We start from the raw sequence: 19,603 nt of genomic DNA, 5'->3' as shown, positions 1-19,603 counted from the left end.
CAAGTGTAGGAGAGCTCCCCTTTCCTGCTTCCTCACTAGCATTTGTTATTCCGTCTTTTTGATACTAGCCAGTCTAACTGAGGTGAGATGATATCTCAGTGTGGTTTTGATTTGCATTTGCCTGATGCTGAGTGATGCTGAACATGTTTTCATGTGCCTGTTGGCCATTCATATATCGTCCATTGAGAAATGCCTAATCAGCTCCTTTGCCCATTTTTAAGTGGGTTACTTGTTTTTTTACTGTTAAGTTCTTTGAGTTCTTTGTATATTCTGGATATTAATCCTTTGTTGGATGCATAGCTTACGAATATTTTCTCCCACTCTGTACATTGTCTTTTTGCTCTGTTAATTGTTGTTTTGTTTTGTTTGTTTTTGCTGTATAGAAGCTTTTTAGTTTGATACAATCCTATTTGTTTATTTTTCCTTTTGTTGCCTGTGCTTTGCTTTGGAGTTCATATTCATAAAGTCCTCGCCCAGTCCTACATTCTGAAGTGTACCCCTATGTTTTCCTGTAGGAGTTTTATAGTTTGATCTTTACTTCTGGAAGACAATCCTGACATGCTTTAAAGCAGTGGACCTCTATGAATCAGATTGGGGTAGCAAGTCTCTTTTGACAGATTTGCACTCTTCTCCCTCTTATAAATCTACCTGAATGAGGAATCTTAGGCACTTTCCAAGTCTTCTCCAAAGCTTATATCATATCATTGTCATTGTGATATAATGTGGACTTAAAATGTGGTTAAAATCTCTGGAAATCAGATGGTAGCACTGAGATGTGGAGTTGCCTGATTTCTGCAGTAAGACTGTGGGTATAGAAAGGGTCTTCAAAAATTTCATGGAAAGATTCATATCATCTTTTAATTCTATTTTTCCACAGATTTTTTGAAGTACCCTCGTACTGCTGTCACTTCCAGTAAAGACAGACAGCCTCTTGTAGTATCTGTGATCAGAACTTAGAAAAATGCATTGGCTAGATTAATTAGCTAGTTGTGACTATGTGCTAAGAACTTTATTATTCTACTATAGTAAGAAAATTCTACCACAAGTTTCAATTTTTTTAGTAGTACTCACTTGGTTTTCATGACCAACTAGCCACAGTGAGGAAATAAACAGGTTTTGAAAATAGTGAGACTGCATGTTTAAATTTTTGATGATGTAGTCAATCTCTGAAATTTCTCTGAAAATGTACATTGCCTTTGATTTACCACTTTAGTAAGGGGGGGGAGTAATATTTTTACTTCACATTTAATATCAAAATAGCTCTTATATCACATATCAGGGAACCAAGATGGAGATCCTATCTGTTTCAATGGTTATCATTTGAGCCATACTCTCAGAAATTGGGAAATGAACATAGGGTCTGTTCTGGACCACTGAGTTCACCATTAGGAATTAACTTCTTCTTTTTTTAATCACCTGGCCTGTTAAGCTTTCTTGCCCTCTAAGTTAGTGTTTTTTGAATCTTTGCACTTTGTTGTTGCTATGGTTGCTGTGGTATGGATGCATTTTGTTCCTACCAACACTTATGTCGAAATTTTATTCCAATGCAGTGGTCTTGAGAGGTGGGGCTTAGTGGGAGGTGTGTGGGTCATAGGGATGGATCCCTCATGAATAGATTAATGCCCTCCCACCAGAGTGGGTGAGTGCTTTCTCTCTTGGGGCTGGATTAGTTACCATGAAAGCGGGTTGTTTCTCCATTGGTCTCTGCATGTCCCCACTTCCCTTTCTGCTTTCAGCCATGAGTTGAAACAGCATGAGACTCTCACCAGATGGGCTGCCTGATCTTGAGTGTTCCAGCCAACAGAACCTCTTTTTGTTATAAATTATCCAACCTCAGGTATTCTGTTATAGCAACAGTAAACAGACTAAGACACCAGTATTTGAAGTTGCTTCCACCAGATCTCCATATGGCTTCCTCCCTAACTTCTTTTAAGTATCTGATCAAGTGACATAAAGGAGAATTTCTCTGACCACCCTATCTGAAACAATCCATCTCTCCTCTATATTGTCTGCCATTTGGAAACTGTATTTTTCATTTTAGGGATGCTTTTCTTCACCTGTTTAACTGAACAATATTTGTTTATTTATTATCTGTCTTTTTTACAAAGTCCAAGATAATAGGCACTTGGTTTTTGTTTTTTTTTGCACATTATTCACCAATGTGAACATTACGTTTGTTTCTGTACTTTGTTTTGGTTGCACAGTATCAAGTAAATTTTATTGATAAAAATAAATATTTAAAATATTTAAAATAGTTATCTTTTTAATAGTGCAGATCTAGCAATTTCAGGATACTCTTCAATTAAACTGTTCACAATGTGAGAGGAGATTTTATTCTAGAACTGAATCATGGGCATATATAAGGACAGTCTGCCATTTTTAATTATAAATAAAAAATTTTAGCAACCAAAGAATAATAATTCCCCTAACTATTCATGACCTTTCCCAATATATTGCAAAATTATAAAGTTATAATGAGAATAGGCATCAAGCAGGGATACCAGTATCTTTCTGCTATTTAATTAAGCAAAATACACCTGTGCTGCAATAGTATATTCACTTGTAAGATTCTTTGTGTGCAGACATTTAAAGGCTCGAATTATTAAGTCCACGGTCTAGATGCAACTTTCTTAACCAATGACATGTCCAAGAAGTTCAAAAATTAACACAGCAAACTCAAAAGACATAAACGACATTTAGAAAAACTAGCTCTACAAAGTAATGCACTGCATGTTTTCATTATATTAAAATATGAAATGTATTGGATTGTTAAAAATTTTTAAATACCTTAAAATTTAAAAATAACTTAGAATATGTTTAGAAATGTAAAATTGAAGAAACAAGTATATTTTGTAATCTCTAGGGTAAACTTTAAACATTATTCTAAGAAGTATAGTCAAAATTGCAATACTTATTTAAATGAAATACCAAAAATACTCAAGTAATCCAAAAAATGCAGGAAAAGTGAAATGGGAACAAAATCAAAGGGAACAATGAGAAACAAGATGGTAGACCTCAATAAAAATATATCAGTAGTTTCATTAAATGTAAATGGTGTAAACATTAAAGGACAGATATTCAGGCTGAAATTTTATAATATGACCCAAATGAAGGCTGTATATAAGAAATTCACTTCAAATATAATGACATTAAACATGAAAGGATAGAGAAGTATTTCTTGAATGCAAAGTAAGGAACTTTGAAAATCTTCTCCTATTTACAGGCAATAAGAACACCAGCAAATATTGTTAAAGGCAATTTTTTAGAAAACAAGCTGGAAATTAAAGTCTTACCACAGTCCAAGGAGTAGTTATTCATGAAAAACAGCTGAATTTCAGTAAGAACAGCAAGCTTTCTGCTGTTTTAACTTGCCTTAATCCTGTCTTTCTTTCCTCAGCCTTGCAACTCTAGTATTTGTGAAAAATATTAGCCTAGAAGCCACAGGGGAAGGCAAAATGCATTTGGATCTACTCCAAATCCTTATTCTATTGTCACAATTTGACCTTTCTGGCAGCTCATTGAAAAATCCCCTTTCTCAGAATTTGTCTTTTTTTGACCTGACTTAGAGCTCATTCTGTGTGAAGAGCCCTTTTCCCATGGAATTTGACAAAAACAATCAATGACAAATGCTTAACACCACAGCTGCCTAAGGCAGCATTACTAGTTGGGGCTAAACATGAAGCTAACTGTGAAATGTAAAAGCAAACGCTGGGCAATAAGATGCCCACTGAGTCTTTATAAAGCTGTGACACAGATTCCTGGGAATCTAGAAGGTCATGTGCATGTGCGGGACTATGTCATGCTCGGTAAAGATGTAAGAAGGTAATCTCTCACCACTTGCTGACCTTGAGGCTCTGCAGAAATGAAGGATAAGCATAACTATAAACTCTTATTAGAGCATGGAGATGTACCCAACACACACACACACACACACACACACACACGTGTACACACACACACAAGCATTCATATGCCCCTCAGCAAAATGGAAGGTTTAATGGTTCAGGGTGTTTAAGGAAATATCTATCCAATCATTAAATGATGTCATTGTTTGTTTTGTCCTGTTACAACAGAATATCTGAGCCTAGGTAATATATTAAAAAACAAAGATTTTTTTTACAGTTATGAAGGCTTGAAAGTCTAAGGTTGAAGGGTCCATATCTTGTGAGGGCCTTCTTGCTCCATCATCCCATGGGGGAAGGCAGAAAGCAAAAGGCAAAAGAGCATGTGTGAGAGAGTACAAGGTAGGGGGCTGCACTCATCCTGTTATCAGGAACTCAGTCCTGCAATAACTAACCTGCCGTTATGATAATGGCATTAATCCATTCATGAGGACTCTGCCTAGTTTGACCTAATCACCTCTTAACTCTCTACACTGTTTTCACTGCGGATTAAGTTTCCAACACATGAACTTTGGGGGACACATTCAAACCATGGCAGATGACCACTAAAGTAATTGAGCAAAGATTTTAGTGGCCACACATGATAAAGAACACAGACTTTACAGAATTATTCCAGAAACATCACTAAACAAGAAGACAGTAACAACAGCCAAAGCACAAATAACAGCAACGGCAAACCCTAGAGGAGATCTGATTTGCAGAGATGACACATTACATTAATAAATATGTTCAATTTTCAATTAAAAAAATTGAGACACATAAAGAACCAGTAAAGTATGGCCCATACTCAGAAAAAAAAGCAATAGAAACTGTTTCTAAGGAACCTGAGACATTGGGATTACTTGACAAAAACTTTAAATCAGCCATTTAAAATATATTCAAAAATTGAAGAAAACCATGTCTAAAGAATTAAAATATAAGAACAATATCTCATGACACAGAGTATATATATAGAATATATATATATAACATGTGTGTATGTAATACAGAATATTATATATATATATAAAATTATGTATTTTATATATATGTAAAGTCTAGATTCTAAAGTTGAAAACCATAATAACTGATATAAACATTTTAGAGGGGTTCCATAGCTGATTTTCAACTGACAAAAAAAGAATTAGGGAACATAAAGAGAGGCCAATTGAGATTCTCTAGTCTGAAAAAAATGAAGAATGAATGAATAAAGAATGACAAGAAATGAACAGAGCCACATAGACCTGTAGGGCACAATTTAATTATATCAACATATACATGATATGAGTTCCAGAAAGAGAGGAGGGAAGGAACAGGACAGGAAAAAAAAAATTTGCAAAAAATGGTCAAAAACTTCCCCAAATTGTTGAAAAACAGTAATGTATATATCTGAGAAACTCCATAAACTCCAAATAGAGTAAACCCAAGAGGATCCACACCCTATCATAGCCAAACTGTCAAAAGTCAGACATAAAGAGGGAATCTTGAAAGAAGCAAGAGAAAAAGGGTTCATTACTTATGAGGTACTGATAGCAAAAGACTGTCAAACAAGAATTCTATATACAGCACACAATTTTTCAAAAAAAGGGGAGATGAAAACATTCTTGAGTAAACAAAAACTGAGACAATATAATTTGACAATAGCAGACTTACCTTACCCTACAATAAATACTAAAAGAAGTCATTTATGCAGAAATGAAAGTACACTAGACAGTACTCAAATCCACACACACACAAAATAACTTAACACCAGTAAAGGTAATTGCCTAGGTAAATATAAAGGAACTATGCTTGTATCTTTGTGTATAATTTTTTTCTATCTGACCTAAAAGATAATTGCATAAATCAATAATTATAAAACTATATTGATGGGATAATAATATCTGAAGATTTTATTTGTATGACAATAATAGTACTATGAAGGGGGAGAGAATGGAGCTATATTGGACCAATGTTTTTGTATACTATCAAAATTAAGTTGGCATTAATCTGAACTAGATTTTTAAAAATTGAGATATCAATTGTAATCTCCAGGGAGAGCATTAAGAAAATATTTTTTTTAAATGTAGTAGAAGAAAAAACAAAGGAATTAAAATTGTATACTAGAAAATATCTATTTAACATACATGAGATAGTATGAGAGAAATAGAGGAACAAAATGACATAAGTCATACAGAAAATTAATAAAAAACTGTCAACCATAAATTCTTTATCATTCATTATGTTAAATGTAAATGAACTAACCACTGTGCTCAAAAGGCAGAGATTGGCATAATGGATAGAAAACATGATCATGTCTATAAGAAACATACTTTAGTTTCAGGACCCAAATAGTTTGAAAATAAAAGAATGAATAAAGATATACTAAGAAAACAGTACCCGAAAGAGCTGAGATGACTGTACTAACATTATATAAAATAAAGTTTAAGACAAAAATTGTTAGTAGAAATGAAGGACATTTTATGATGATAAAATGGTCAATTCTTCTGTATTATATAACAGTTATAAATATATATGCACTTAACAACAGAACCCCAAAATACATGAGGCAAATCCTGACAGAATGAAGTGAGTAATAGATCATTAAACAATAGTAGTTGAAGACTTCAATATTCCATTTTCAATAATAGGTAGAACAGTTAAGCAGATGGTCAAAAAGGAAATAGAAGTCATGAGCAACACTATAAACTAGACCTGTAAAACATTCTATCCAACTGCAGCAGACTACATATTCTTCTTATTTGCACGTGGAACATTCTCCACGATAGACAATATAATAGGCCATGAAACAAGTCTCAGTAAACTTTAAGAGTTGAAATCATACAGAGTTTGTTCTCTAACACAATGGAATTAAATTAGAAATTGCTAACAGGAGGACATTTGTGTAATTAAACACATTACAGATATATCAATTAAACAGCACACTTCTAAATAACCAATAAATCAAAGATGAAATCACAAGGTAAATGCTTTATGATGAGTGAAAACAAAAATATCATACCCAAACTTATGAGATGTAGTTAAAGCAGTACTTAAATGGAAATTCATACCTGTTAACAACTATATTAATAACGAATAAAGATTTCAAATCAATTGCCTAACTTTCTACCTAAACCAACTAGAAAATGAAAAGCAAACTAAACCCAAATCAAGCACAATAAAGGAAATAGTAAAGAATAGAGTAGAAATAAACAGAACAGAGAATAGAAAAGCACTTAAAAGATCAAAAAAACTAAAAGAGTGTTATTTGGAAAGATCAACAACATTGAAAAAACTTTAGACTAACTGCAAAAAAGAGAACATTCAAATGACTAACCGTAGGAATGAAACAGGGTATATCACTATCAACCATACAGGAATAAAATAGATTGAAAGCAAATATAGTGAACAAACATATGCTAAAAAATTGGATAACCTAGATAAAACATTACCAAGTGCTAGAGATGATACACAGTTACCAGAGTTCTCATGTATTTCTGGTGGGAATGCAAAATGATATAGCTACTCTGGAAAATAATTTGGCAGTTTCTTCCAAACTTAAACATATGTTTATCTTATGACTCGGCAGTCTCACCCTAGGTAAATAAAAAGTTAGGTTCACACAAAAAGCTGTACATCTGTGCTTGTAGTAGCTCTGTATATACTTGGCAAACACTGGAAATAGCCCAAATATACTTCAATGAGTGAATTAATAAAACAACTCTGGTACTTTTATACAATGGAATGCGCTACTCAGCAATAAAGAAGAATGAACTCTTGATTCATACAACTTTAATAAATCTTAAAGGTCTATGCTGAATGAAGCAAGGCATTGTTACTTTATTGCCAAATTATTGAAAAGACAAAGCTATAGAAATGGGCCATAGATCAGTGGCTGCCAGGAAGTATGGGTGGGAGGAGGGGTGAATATAAAGGTATAGCACATAGGGGTTTTGGGAGGTGATGGAACTATTCTGTACCTGATTATGGTGGTAGTTACATGAGTCTGTACATGCTTTAATATTCATAGAACTGTATACCCGAAGGAAAAAAGTCAATTTCACTGTATAACGATTTAAAAATAAAACAGTATTATGGAACTATACTGGAGGGAGAAAGCATAAATTAGTCAATCAGGAGCATGGAGATGAGGAGAAAAAGCTGTTGTTCCTTAAACTGTATCATAGGGAATGACAATACAGAAATTACATGATGAGCGGTATCATTGAGAATAGAGAAACTAGATGATTGAGGCCCCAGACTGGCTTCAAAGGCTAGACTTACCAAGTTTTGCCCTCCAAATAAAATTTAATGAGCAACTGTCAAATAGCTACTTTGCATTGCATTATTGATATAACCAAAATCAAACCCAGTTATGTTCAAGAAACAGTCTACATATAAAATGTAGATGATCTACATGTGTTTTTTGTAGGTGTAAGTACTCAGAAGGCAGGGACTTCTATATTTTATATTTTTTACAGTTGTGTGGGCATAGGTGTCTTTCTTGAAACCATAAAAATTCAAATGTTAAAAACTTCTTTGGGTACGATTGAAAGATCTGATTTCAGTTATAAGGAACTTAGCAGATGCCCCTGTAAATGTTTTCACTTAGTACTGAAACCACATTTTGCAATATGTACTTTTGGATATCATAGTCAGCAAGGAGAATGCTAAATTAATGACAGATGCACTGTGTGGAGAAGTACCAGGTGTACAATAATTTTTAATACTATCTATTTATTATGAATATAGTTTTAAATGTTTGTATCAACTTTAATATAAATCTAGAAGTAGTATTCTCTAAGAGAATATAGGAGTTGGATTGAAATAGAATATTTATTTAACCAATGGTTATATGCACTTGAAATAGAGTGATAAATTCTCACTCTAATGTTGATTCTTTGAGGTATATTTGAGTCTGTTTTATGACAGACACATTATCAAAAATATTGCTTATTTGTATGAAAAACATATGTGTTAAGACAATTCTTTTTCATATATTTTTTCCCCATTGCACCCAGAGATTATATATATTAGAGGACATATACAAGATAAAACAAGAAATTACGTCTTGGCTTCAGATGTATAATCTTCACATTTCTTTTTAGATTCTCGTTAGAAACTTGCTTTGTAACCCTAAGTAGAGGCATTTGCTGTGTCACCATTTTCCTTGTTCTGAACTGTTTATGTCTCAGCAGGAATAATGTGAACAATTTGTCTATTGAGATGTGAAATCAAGGTGAACACTTGTCAAGGTTTTTTTTAACAAAATTAAATATTGTAAATTTAAAATAGGTCAGAGTAATATTTTTCTGTATTTTGCTCATTCCATGATTTAAATTTAGATCATTTGATATACATTGTCACAATTGACTCATTTCTAGATCATTAAACCCCATCATCAAATAATATTTATTAAGTTTCTGTATGCTCATAGAGCCAGAATGACTGCTATACAACAGTGGTTAAGGAAAGAGCATACACTTCTTTTAAAAAAATACATAGCCAAACAATACTATTATGTGTCTAATTAATGCAGATATAGCATTTCTTCATTACAACCATCCATTTGACTCACTTCTCTCTGCCATTTCTAATTCTAAAAATCTATATGAAATTTTAAAGGTACTTTTGAGTCATTAGCAGACACATTAAGAAATATATTGCGCATTAAATTTTTATGATGTACTTTAGTTTAGATCAACTACTTTGAGATTTATTTCAGTGTCAGGAAGATGTAGAAATTAAAAGTCAGAAGTTGTATTATTTAGATCAAGGAAATGTAGGGGTAAGTTTTGGAAAGAAACTGATCACTGAAAGAAAAAGGAATAAGATGGAAATAAGGCAAAATGACAATATAAAATAGACAGAGATTATATTGTCATATGTTAACTCCTACTCAGAATAACATACACTACCATATTTGAGGCTTATTTGGCTCAGTTATTAGTTAAGAGTTTGGTTAACAAAAAAGTGTATTGTTCTAGTCAATGCTTTTGTGGATGTCACTGTTAAATCTATTTTCTCCTCAGGCTATGTGATATCTCTTTTGTTATGCATTGGTGGGGTCATCAAATAGTACACAAAAAAGGAAATTTTATGACACTAACTCAGTTTTGCTCATTTTTTGCTGTGAAATGTGATAGAGATGATGAAACTCTAAATCTGAATATCTAAATGTAGCTATCCTGTGTCTTTTATCTAGCCATATTTATTCTGTCTCTATTAAAAGGAAACAAAAGTTAAATACATATTTTTCTAATGAATTCAGGGGGTTAAAATTAATTATTCATAGATTCTTTATTCTCTTGGAGAAAACTAGAGGATATTTCTCAAGTTCACTATTTGAATACTTAATGTATCCTTAATAAAATCAATTTATAATGAACTGTTACTCTTCAATCATGAAGACAAAAGTTAACTTTATCTATTAATGGGATCTTACGTGTACTCACTTATCTACGCATTTGTTTCCAAATGCTTCCAAAAGCTTTATTCTCTTTATTTTAAAATCCTTATTCTCTAAAATAAGTTTTCATCTTTTTTGACATTCACTGCATATCAAATCAGAGATGTCTGCCAAAATCTTCTTCCCGAAAAAGTAAGAGAGGAAGAAAAGTTGACCTTTGGGTGACAAATTTATGGTTACCACAACTGGGAACTACTTTGCAACTCTGTGTCCCTGTTTTACTCTATTTAAACATTCTTTGACATTTCAGATGACTGTTAAATTTGAATTATATGTATGCATAACTCATTGTCTGAAACGATTTCTTTCTAGGTAAACAGGATTATAAAAAAACCAAACCTATTTTACGAGCAACCAAATTGAAAGCAGAAGCAAAGAAAACAGCAATAGGCATAAAGGTACACCTCTGTTTGATAACTTTAAATTTTGATATGTACTTGCCATTTCATTTTCTAAAACTGGATTGCATAAATGTTGAATTCTAAATGTTTTATGACATTTCAAAATCTGAATAGAACTCCAGACTCAAACGTTTTTGTAAAGAATTTACTTAATGGAAAACATCCTTCCTATCCTGAGATTTTGATGGGTCTTAAAATGAAACACAGTGTCATTTAAGAGAACCAGTTATAAAGTACAATATATTTATTTTTTCTAGCTACTGTGTATATTGTTCAAACATTTTGGTGATATATATGGCCTTAGTCAAAAATTTCTTTTTTTTCAATAAATTTTATTTGATAGTTTAAATTATAGTTGTAATTACATATACTTATATCATTAATATCTGTAATTTTACTCTGTGTACCTTATTGTTGTCATATCTCTTAATGATGAAATTCTACTGATGTTCCCAAACTTGTTCTTTTAGAAAACCAGTATTTTATCTGCTTAAGAGGGATAAATGCAACTGAGAATGATGTTAGCAGATATTGATTTAATGTGCTAGCACAATGAAGATCAACAAAATTACATTTACATTGTTACCCATGTCAATTTTTTGCTAAGTATTTAAAGTTGTTAAATCTATTTTCTCACATTTAATATTGTCAACTCCAATATTAAATGTGTAAAATAAAAATGACCAATACATATATTTTATTTAAATACTGAAATGTTAAAAGGAGATTTTGGTTTTTATCTGGCAGATGAAAAATCAATTTTTCTAAGTTATAGCTTATAGCAAATGCCAAGGTATTACTACCATGCTGTAACAGCTGTTGAACTGCCAGATGATATATTTGGTTGTCTTCCAGAATTTGCTATTATGATCACAAAACACTGCCTTCTTTTTGCTCCAGATTGCTGATTTTGATCAAGCATTGCCTTGTGATGCAGTGTATTTTCACAATACAACCTCCTCAGTTAGTGCTGTGTCAGTTTTTAATGAGAAAAAAAGTAAATTGCTTTTTTGTTTGAGAGAAGATTAATATTTTGAAGTTTTTGAATTTTTTATAAAATTTTGTTCATCTTTATTAAAAATATTTTGATAACATGATTTTTCTAAAAGCAATGCTTAGTTTTTTATCTTACATTTAGTTATATGATGATTGTCTCTTGAAGTGAGAGCATTGTTTGTCATTGTCCTCCAAGGCAACATGTCACTTACTTTTATCTTTGATAATGCAGTGGGGTTTTTTTGTTTTTTTGTTTGTGTTTAGAAAAGCATTGAGGTAACGAAATCCACTTGCAGCGCCATATAATGAGCAGTTATATATTAGGATTTGAAAAATTGTGCAGCAATTCATTTATTTATATACCACTTTTTAAATACACATTATTTTTTATATTTGCTTTTATAATTTTTGTTATTGTTTTAATGTGAAGAAATAAGTGTGTTCTTAGTATGTGATAGTCTATCTTATAGTGCAATTATCTAATGTCTTTTTTAAAACAATATAGAATTTGTTGATCTTTATGAGAAAAAAATTTTTCTCAGATTTCATTTACAATTTAAAGTATGTACAGAAAAGTTTCTAACTGACATCAGAACATAGCTCCTTTTCAATAAGCTAACATATCATTTTGATTTGTAAACCTGTCGAAAACAAAAATCTTAACCTTAACTATTGTTTACTGTTCTTGAAAATTTATGTGAAGAGCCCATTAAGGTGATATGAAACTTTTTAGAATCAAACCTTAGAGGTATTTTACATTTCAAATCCGGCATACTAATTAGTTTGCCCTGTCAAACTTTGATTGCCTTGTCATTTTGGCATAGGATTTTAAATAACAAAGTTTCTTTCAGCAATTGCCATTTAATGCTTTTTAATTTCCCCCGTGAGTGGTTTTATCCATATTGATAATGTCAGAGAAGCAGCTAAGGACTAATGAACATCAAACGTGTTTGACTCTCATCTAGCTGATGCTGAATGACCATAATATTGTAATATTTTATCACTTTAATACTTATTCTTTTGAATGAATCATAGTTATGCTCATCAAATAATTTAAATCTACAGACAATATGAACAGGTGCATGGAATAGAAAAACAACAGCAATGACAACAACACTGAACAGAGATAAGGAGGCCTAGGATCACAGCCCTATTGCCCCTACTGTTGCCATGATCCAGCTAAGTCGAAGCTGGCACTTTTGTAAAATAAAGATTATGCCGTTTACCTCATAATGCTGTCAGGAGAGTTAAATAACACGGTGAAAATATTGAACTTTGAACTTAGCACATAGAAGTCATTTATGAATGAATTTCTGATTGAGAAAATATTTGTTTGAATTAGCCAATTCTGTTTCTATAAATAAGACTTCTCTTGAATGTTTGTTACTGGCCTAAAGATCCCCTACTTCACTTAAGTCATTATTGTGTGGATGTATTATATATTACAAAATATTTGCAGTTTTGCTGTGGAGACAGTATTATGGATATTAGTGTTATTTATTCATTACTTATTTAGAAATTACTATAAGTATTACGATATTGTAGAACCTGTGGAAAGAAAGATGAATAAGACATGATTGTCATGGAAGATCTTATACAAGAAATCACTTCCAGATTTAATTATCACATCAAATTAACAGTAGTGATAGAGATATCATGGTCTAGAGATATGAATACTTATACAATAAGGCCTTACCCTCAAAGTCTTCTAGTACTTTTTTATAAATTTATGTTTGATAATATAAAATGTTTTGGGAGAACAGTTAATGATTTAAGCATAAGATTTGAATAATCTGTGTTAAAATCTAGAATTAATTTCTATTGAGAAGCTATTTTTATTTCCTGTGTCTTACAAATGTAAATAAAATATCATAATTTATGACCTAGCAGTGCAATTAGTGCCACCTAAAAAAATATTTGCACAACTGAGTTTGCTATTTTGTTACTGTTCAATTAGAAGATTCAAGAATTACAGCATCAATACAAAATTTTTTAGAATGCAAGTACCTGTGTTTCCTAGTATTTAGAAGGAAAAATATCTACATTTGTTATTTAATGTTTTTATTTATAATGGTTATTTGAAAGGCATAATCATGATAAAAGAACATTGCTCAAAATTTTAGTTTTGTTGCATAATAAAAAATTCTAATGTCAACCAGATCCTGCCAACAACCTCTTAGGATGAGCCAGCTTGAAATATTATGTTTGCTCTTTTTTGTTATTTCTGATTTAAAACATGAAATAGCCAAAGGGTGGGGGAAGTCATAAATGCTTACAGATCTCTTTTGTTAGTGTCACCAGCATCCTGAAAGCATTATTTTCAAATTTTACCGTATTTTAGCCATCCAGACATTCAGCCTCTTCAATACATGTCTCCTCAACAAAATAGGCACATTTTGAAGAAAATTATTTGCTGTATATCCCTGCCCAATACTTTGTAAGCCACCCCCACACCCGATACTGAGCAAAATAATTGAATTAATGGATTCTCTGAAGTTGTATTCTATGAATATTCTCTGCTTCCTACCCTTAAAACTCTTTTTTATGTCTCTGGGTATTCTGAAAGGTGACAGTGAAGATAATGCAGAGTTGTTTTAAGGACAAGAAGTTGAAAAGCAGCTATTAGAAAATATTATCAATAAGATGAGAATCATGGCCTCTAATCAAGAGTAAAAACTTTATTCCTGAATTAAGCTTGGGTGAATGGTGACTGCTGTTGAACAGTTTTGTTGTCCACTATACAGAACAGATGGAATTTGCAGTTGTGTGTCACTTGTTTATTACATCCTCTTAAAATTAGTAGCTGTGTAACCAGATGGGTCTGGGAGCACAGCTGTGGATATAAGAAAATAAATGAAACCTGTCTGAGACTGCCATGCCCTTTTCAGATGCCAAAGTGTTCCAACTGCAACAGAGAAAAATTCACTTTCATTTGACATTATATTGATGTATTAAATTTTAAAAATCAGATCTTACAAAGTCATTGACACAGTTTTTCAACCCCATAGTTTTTATTAATATTTATTTTCAAGTTTGGGAATCCAAATAAATGTGATTATGAAACTAAAAATCTGTATAAAATACCTATTTGTAATTTCAACATTTAGGTAAAAATTCCATGTTGATTATAAACCAAGTTTATTTTCGTGTTTTTAAAGTTTAATAGGTGGATATATGTTGAATGATTGATTTTACATTCTTATGAAATGTAAAATATATTCATATAAATGCAAATGAATTGCTTCTCCATAAAATAATGCCCAGTAAAGACTGTGATACACAAGTGAAAATTAGAAGGGAATATTTGGACCTTTAGGATACTGACTGGCTCTTTTTTCTGCTTAGCCAAATGATATGTTAATATTGAGAAAGTTTCTTAATAGTATTTTTCTATAGATAGAGAGAGAGGGGGAGAGAGAGAGAGACTCTTTGGGAGATAATATGACTTTTACCATAATATATATAAAGTAAGTTTTCTGGCCATTATTTTAGTATAGTTGATTAATATAATCCAAATCAAATCACCAAATGAAATATTCAGGACCCTCTTTCACCATAGTTATAAGTTGTTCTGTATCATGCTTCATGAGCTAAGAGCACTCAGTTTTGTTCCTCCACAATGTGAACTCTAGAATTTAAACATTAGAGTTCCAACAAAGTATTATGTAGTGAAGATTTGTACAGAGACATAATCTAGAAACCATTTATAACTGTTTCTTCTGAATAGAAAATAAATGATAAATTTTTAAAAAATCTGTGTCTAAATGCTGTCACTAATAATAAATGTATGGAAGCAACACATGAAGTTAAACATACTCAGATAGAGAACAGATAAACTGTGAAGGCACAAACTGCATTGCTTGCATCCAACATTTTGATATCCAAACTATGAAGACATATTAAAATGATAACATTTAATTTTACTAATAGGAAAAAAAAATTAACTAGAAATAATAACAGAAGTGACTTACACACTGATGTATTTTCCATTGCAATAGGCAGTGTTAGTATCAAATAAGTTTTTTAACTTAATGGAAAAAAATGTGAACCAAAAGAATGTGATTATTAGGTTCAAATTATTTGTTGTAGACTATGGAATAATATGGTTATTTTATCTAATGAAACTGATAACAAAAATCAATCTTTTTTCATCAATTTCAAGTCTATTTTTTTTTCTTCCCCAGGAAGTTGGCCTTGTACTTGCAGCTATATTAGCCCTCCTCCTGGCTTTCTATGCTTTCTTTTATCTCAGACTGTCCATGGATGTTGACCCTGATCTGGACCCAGATGAAGATTAGCTGAGCAACAATCAATGCATGAATGGGAAATACTTTTACAAAAGCACATTTTGGAACCAATACTTTCTGAAGTACTAAAACTGCAACATCTTGAATTCTTTCTTCTGGTATTTTCAGTTTGCAGAAATATCTTTTCAAATAGTTGCATTGGATATCAAGAAAAGAAACTTACCTAGCAATGTGATAAAATATATGCTACCAGATACTTTTATAAATCTTTCTGCTTTGACAGGCACCCTGTACATGGTGCATTTAGATAAAATGGAAAATGCATCCTAAATTTTTCAGATGTCTTAGCCAATTTATATGTATAACTCCATCTCTTACAGATTACTAAATCTATAAATCTATTTTTGTTCTATATACATCACAAGTAAAAGTATATACAGTATTCTCATTTACAAAAACACTCAAATCACACTCAGAGCCTAAGATGGAATAAAAAGTCATGGGAAATTTTTTATTTTACAAAGGCACCCCGCTTTCTTTCCAGACGTATTTTATATCATTAGAGAGACTATCTGCACATACATCTACAGTAATCTTTTTCCTTCTTTGCCAACTGTCAGTGCACATGTGCTCCATCAGAAATGGCACCTGGATGACAGAAGCTCAAAGAGTCACATATGTCTCTAAAGTAGAGTTCCTTTCCTCTTGTGCTGCCTGAACTAGTGTAAATAGAAAGTTCAGTTGATCTTGATTTTAATTAACTTATTACCCTTTTAATATAAACTTGGAATTCTATTTCAATTATGTTGTTGGGCTGCTTGTAGTATCAGTTTGCCCCTCTTGTTAGGGAGATGTGTAACAATCTGTCATTTAATTGTGTAGTCTTTGTCATACAATAGCAATAGCAGAAGTTCTACCTACTCTGAATCATTTTCTTGGGTTGTCTTCTAAATTGGAACAATACAAAGTTGTTTTACAAAATTACTTTTTAACTCTTGAGAGTTAATTAGATCTCTTCAGTGAAAAATGTAGAAGAAAATATATGTCTTGTAGTACTTTCATATGTAGTTTTCTGTTTATATAATTTTTCAATGTATTTTGCATTTGTTGTAGCATAATGACCAGTACATTCAATGTTTTTACAGGTAATTGTATTTTTAAATATATTTTTAAAACACATAAAAACATAAAGCTTAGAAAATTGAAAAACATCTGTCTACAGAAGAGTGGTTAGCTATTACTTTACTTAAAGATGCATAGAAAATAAATAGTTTGAAACATGTGCACAAAGTGTTTTATAGTATATACATCATATTTATGAAAAAATAAATAAAATATTAAGATTGTTTCAATACAGGCGAAGAGAAGAAAGCTTTGGTAAATACCCTAGAAGTACATAGGGCTTTATAAGCACAGTTTCTAAAAAAACAGATATTCTTTGGTACTTTTGCAGAAAGTTGAATATAACTGTGTAGTATTATATTCTGTAGAATTTTTTCAAATAGCATAATTTATTTCATCAGTGTGAAAACAGCCAAAGGTTCCAATATCCTCACAGATCATTTATGCCAAACATCTGAGGGCAAAATTTAGCCAGTGTTATTTACTGATTCTTCCCCCTGAACTCACAAATTCAAGAGAGAAACCAAGCGTTCTTATATACTCTCCACAGCAGCCCAGTCCAAGTGGCATTTTTAGGAAAGGTTGCAGCATTTAATGCCATGTGGTATGTCTGTTCGTGAAGTGGGAGGCAAGGGAATATCCAAGCTGGCATTTTGGATATGATGGGCCTTTTACTTTCCTGAGTGACATGCCACATGTCAAGAAATACTGCTTTCCCCCACTCCCATCACATTTACGTGAACAATTTCATTTAGTTATTTCTCCTCCCATATGGTGTTAAAAACAGTCATATTAAATAAAGATTATTTCTAGCATTCAGTGGTAATTTAAATGAGAGGATATGTAATAATTGCTTATTAGATACCTACCCAAGTGAGACCGATATTTAAAATAAATCACTATGCCCTTGGAAATGTTTGAAAATTTATCATCCTGGAAAAAAACTTCAGCATTCTGTTCTGCTCTTGAGGTATTCTTTTGTTTCTGTTAGTAATAAATGTTAGTGTAAATATACTGCAGTTATAGGCAAATTTAATTGCCTAGTTTTATTGATGTCATTAGTCTATAGCTAGTCTATTTGTATGACTGATTGACTTATGATGGCCCCGGAGAACCATTAATCGCGAAGGCTAAACTCTTTGGTTTCAGTAAATAACAGGTGAAGTGATATAATATATGCTTATACAACACTGTTTTTATGAAATGCAAATTTCACATTAACTGGGAAGCAGCCAATCCTCTGTAGAGAAATCCCAGATTGAAAGTCTGGTTTGAATCTTTGAAGACAGAAAGGTGATATCCAGCCTGCTGTTTCAGAGGACCATATTTTTGAACAGTGAGTGGTGTTCGGCATAAAGCTGAGACTGGCACCAGGCACAAATTTTAGGCATGGGTATTTCTCCAATAATTAACTACTCAGAGTAATTCAGAAGACAAGAACAGAAAAAAATTATAACAACTTTTCAAAATGTTAGAATCTATTTGTTAACATACTCTGCAGAATAAATTTTAACTAATACAGCAGACTTAAAATATAGCATATCGATTACTGTGAAGGAAGTCCAAAGGGTTGTTGATTCTTATTTTACATGCAAGTTTAGACCAAGGTAAAGAATATATAAATTTATTGGAGAGGAAATACTGTAAAAATATAAGCTCATCTAGAATTTCTCTTAAAACAAACAAAAAGCCTATTTTAGTACAAATATAGGGTTGGTTGTTTTAAGGTGGCAAAATACTGAAGGATTTTCTATCTTTTCAATTTTTCATAAAGGCAGAAGAAATACCCTCACCCTAACCAATTCGTATAAGATCCTGAGAGTATATTCTTATTCATTTCTGTAATTCCAATAGTGTAGTAACCTGCACATAAATTTAATAAATGCATGCTAAAATTTAAGTTAATATCTTATAGTCCTCTCAAGTCTGGCACAGACAGTTCTTTGTGTATGGTAGATGATAAAAATCATTTGAATTTAATAAATGAAACTTTAAAAATCACAGTATTGATCAACTCCTAATATTTAGCATTTATGGTCATTGGTTGTGTTGGGACAAATATAATATTTCATCCTGATTCTTTTTCAGATCAAGGCAACTAGCATTAAGTTTGCTGTAATAAAGAAACAATATTTTTTTCTAGGCAATTAAATGTGCTATTTTTTTGGTATTTGTTAAAAACTGTACTCAATGTTCAAGTTCACCTTGGAATGCGTTTTCCCTCCAAATGAAAATAGACCTAAATTTTCATTGTAGTGTTTATGTGACTACTAAAGCACTACATATTCCAGGTTCTAAAATTGTATAGTCAATGATAATTCAGTAGAGCAAACTGTGCTTGAGATAAGCTTCAGAAATAAACTTCTAGAAATTAAACATATTCAACTTTAATGTATCTTATCCATAACATAAGGTTGTTGAGCCAGAAACTACTTAAGATAATTTCATATTCTCTCCTGACCAACAATTACAATTCCTTACACTTACCTCAGGCTTCTCTGGGGGATT

General features: G+C 31.8%; 1 protein-coding gene across 1 annotated transcript in view; it reads left to right on the top strand.

Moving 5' to 3' along the window:
- The window catches only part of TRIQK (triple QxxK/R motif containing), an 80,821-nt gene extending 64,484 nt beyond the window's left edge, over positions 1-16,337 (top strand). The window contains exons 3-4 of the mRNA XM_063080072.1: positions 10,642-10,727; positions 15,911-16,337. Of these exons, the coding sequence (XP_062936142.1) occupies positions 10,642-10,727; positions 15,911-16,024 (200 nt within the window). The 3' untranslated portion in view covers positions 16,025-16,337. The remainder of the gene's footprint in view (positions 1-10,641; positions 10,728-15,910) is intronic.
- The last annotated feature ends 3,266 nt before the right edge of the window (positions 16,338-19,603 follow it).

Source organism: Cynocephalus volans, chromosome 15 (assembly GCF_027409185.1).
Source record: "Cynocephalus volans isolate mCynVol1 chromosome 15, mCynVol1.pri, whole genome shotgun sequence".
NCBI classification, from domain to species: Eukaryota; Metazoa; Chordata; class Mammalia; order Dermoptera; family Cynocephalidae; genus Cynocephalus; species Cynocephalus volans.
Note: the sequence above shows the minus strand (reverse complement) of the source record. Positions and strands in the feature narration are given on the sequence as shown.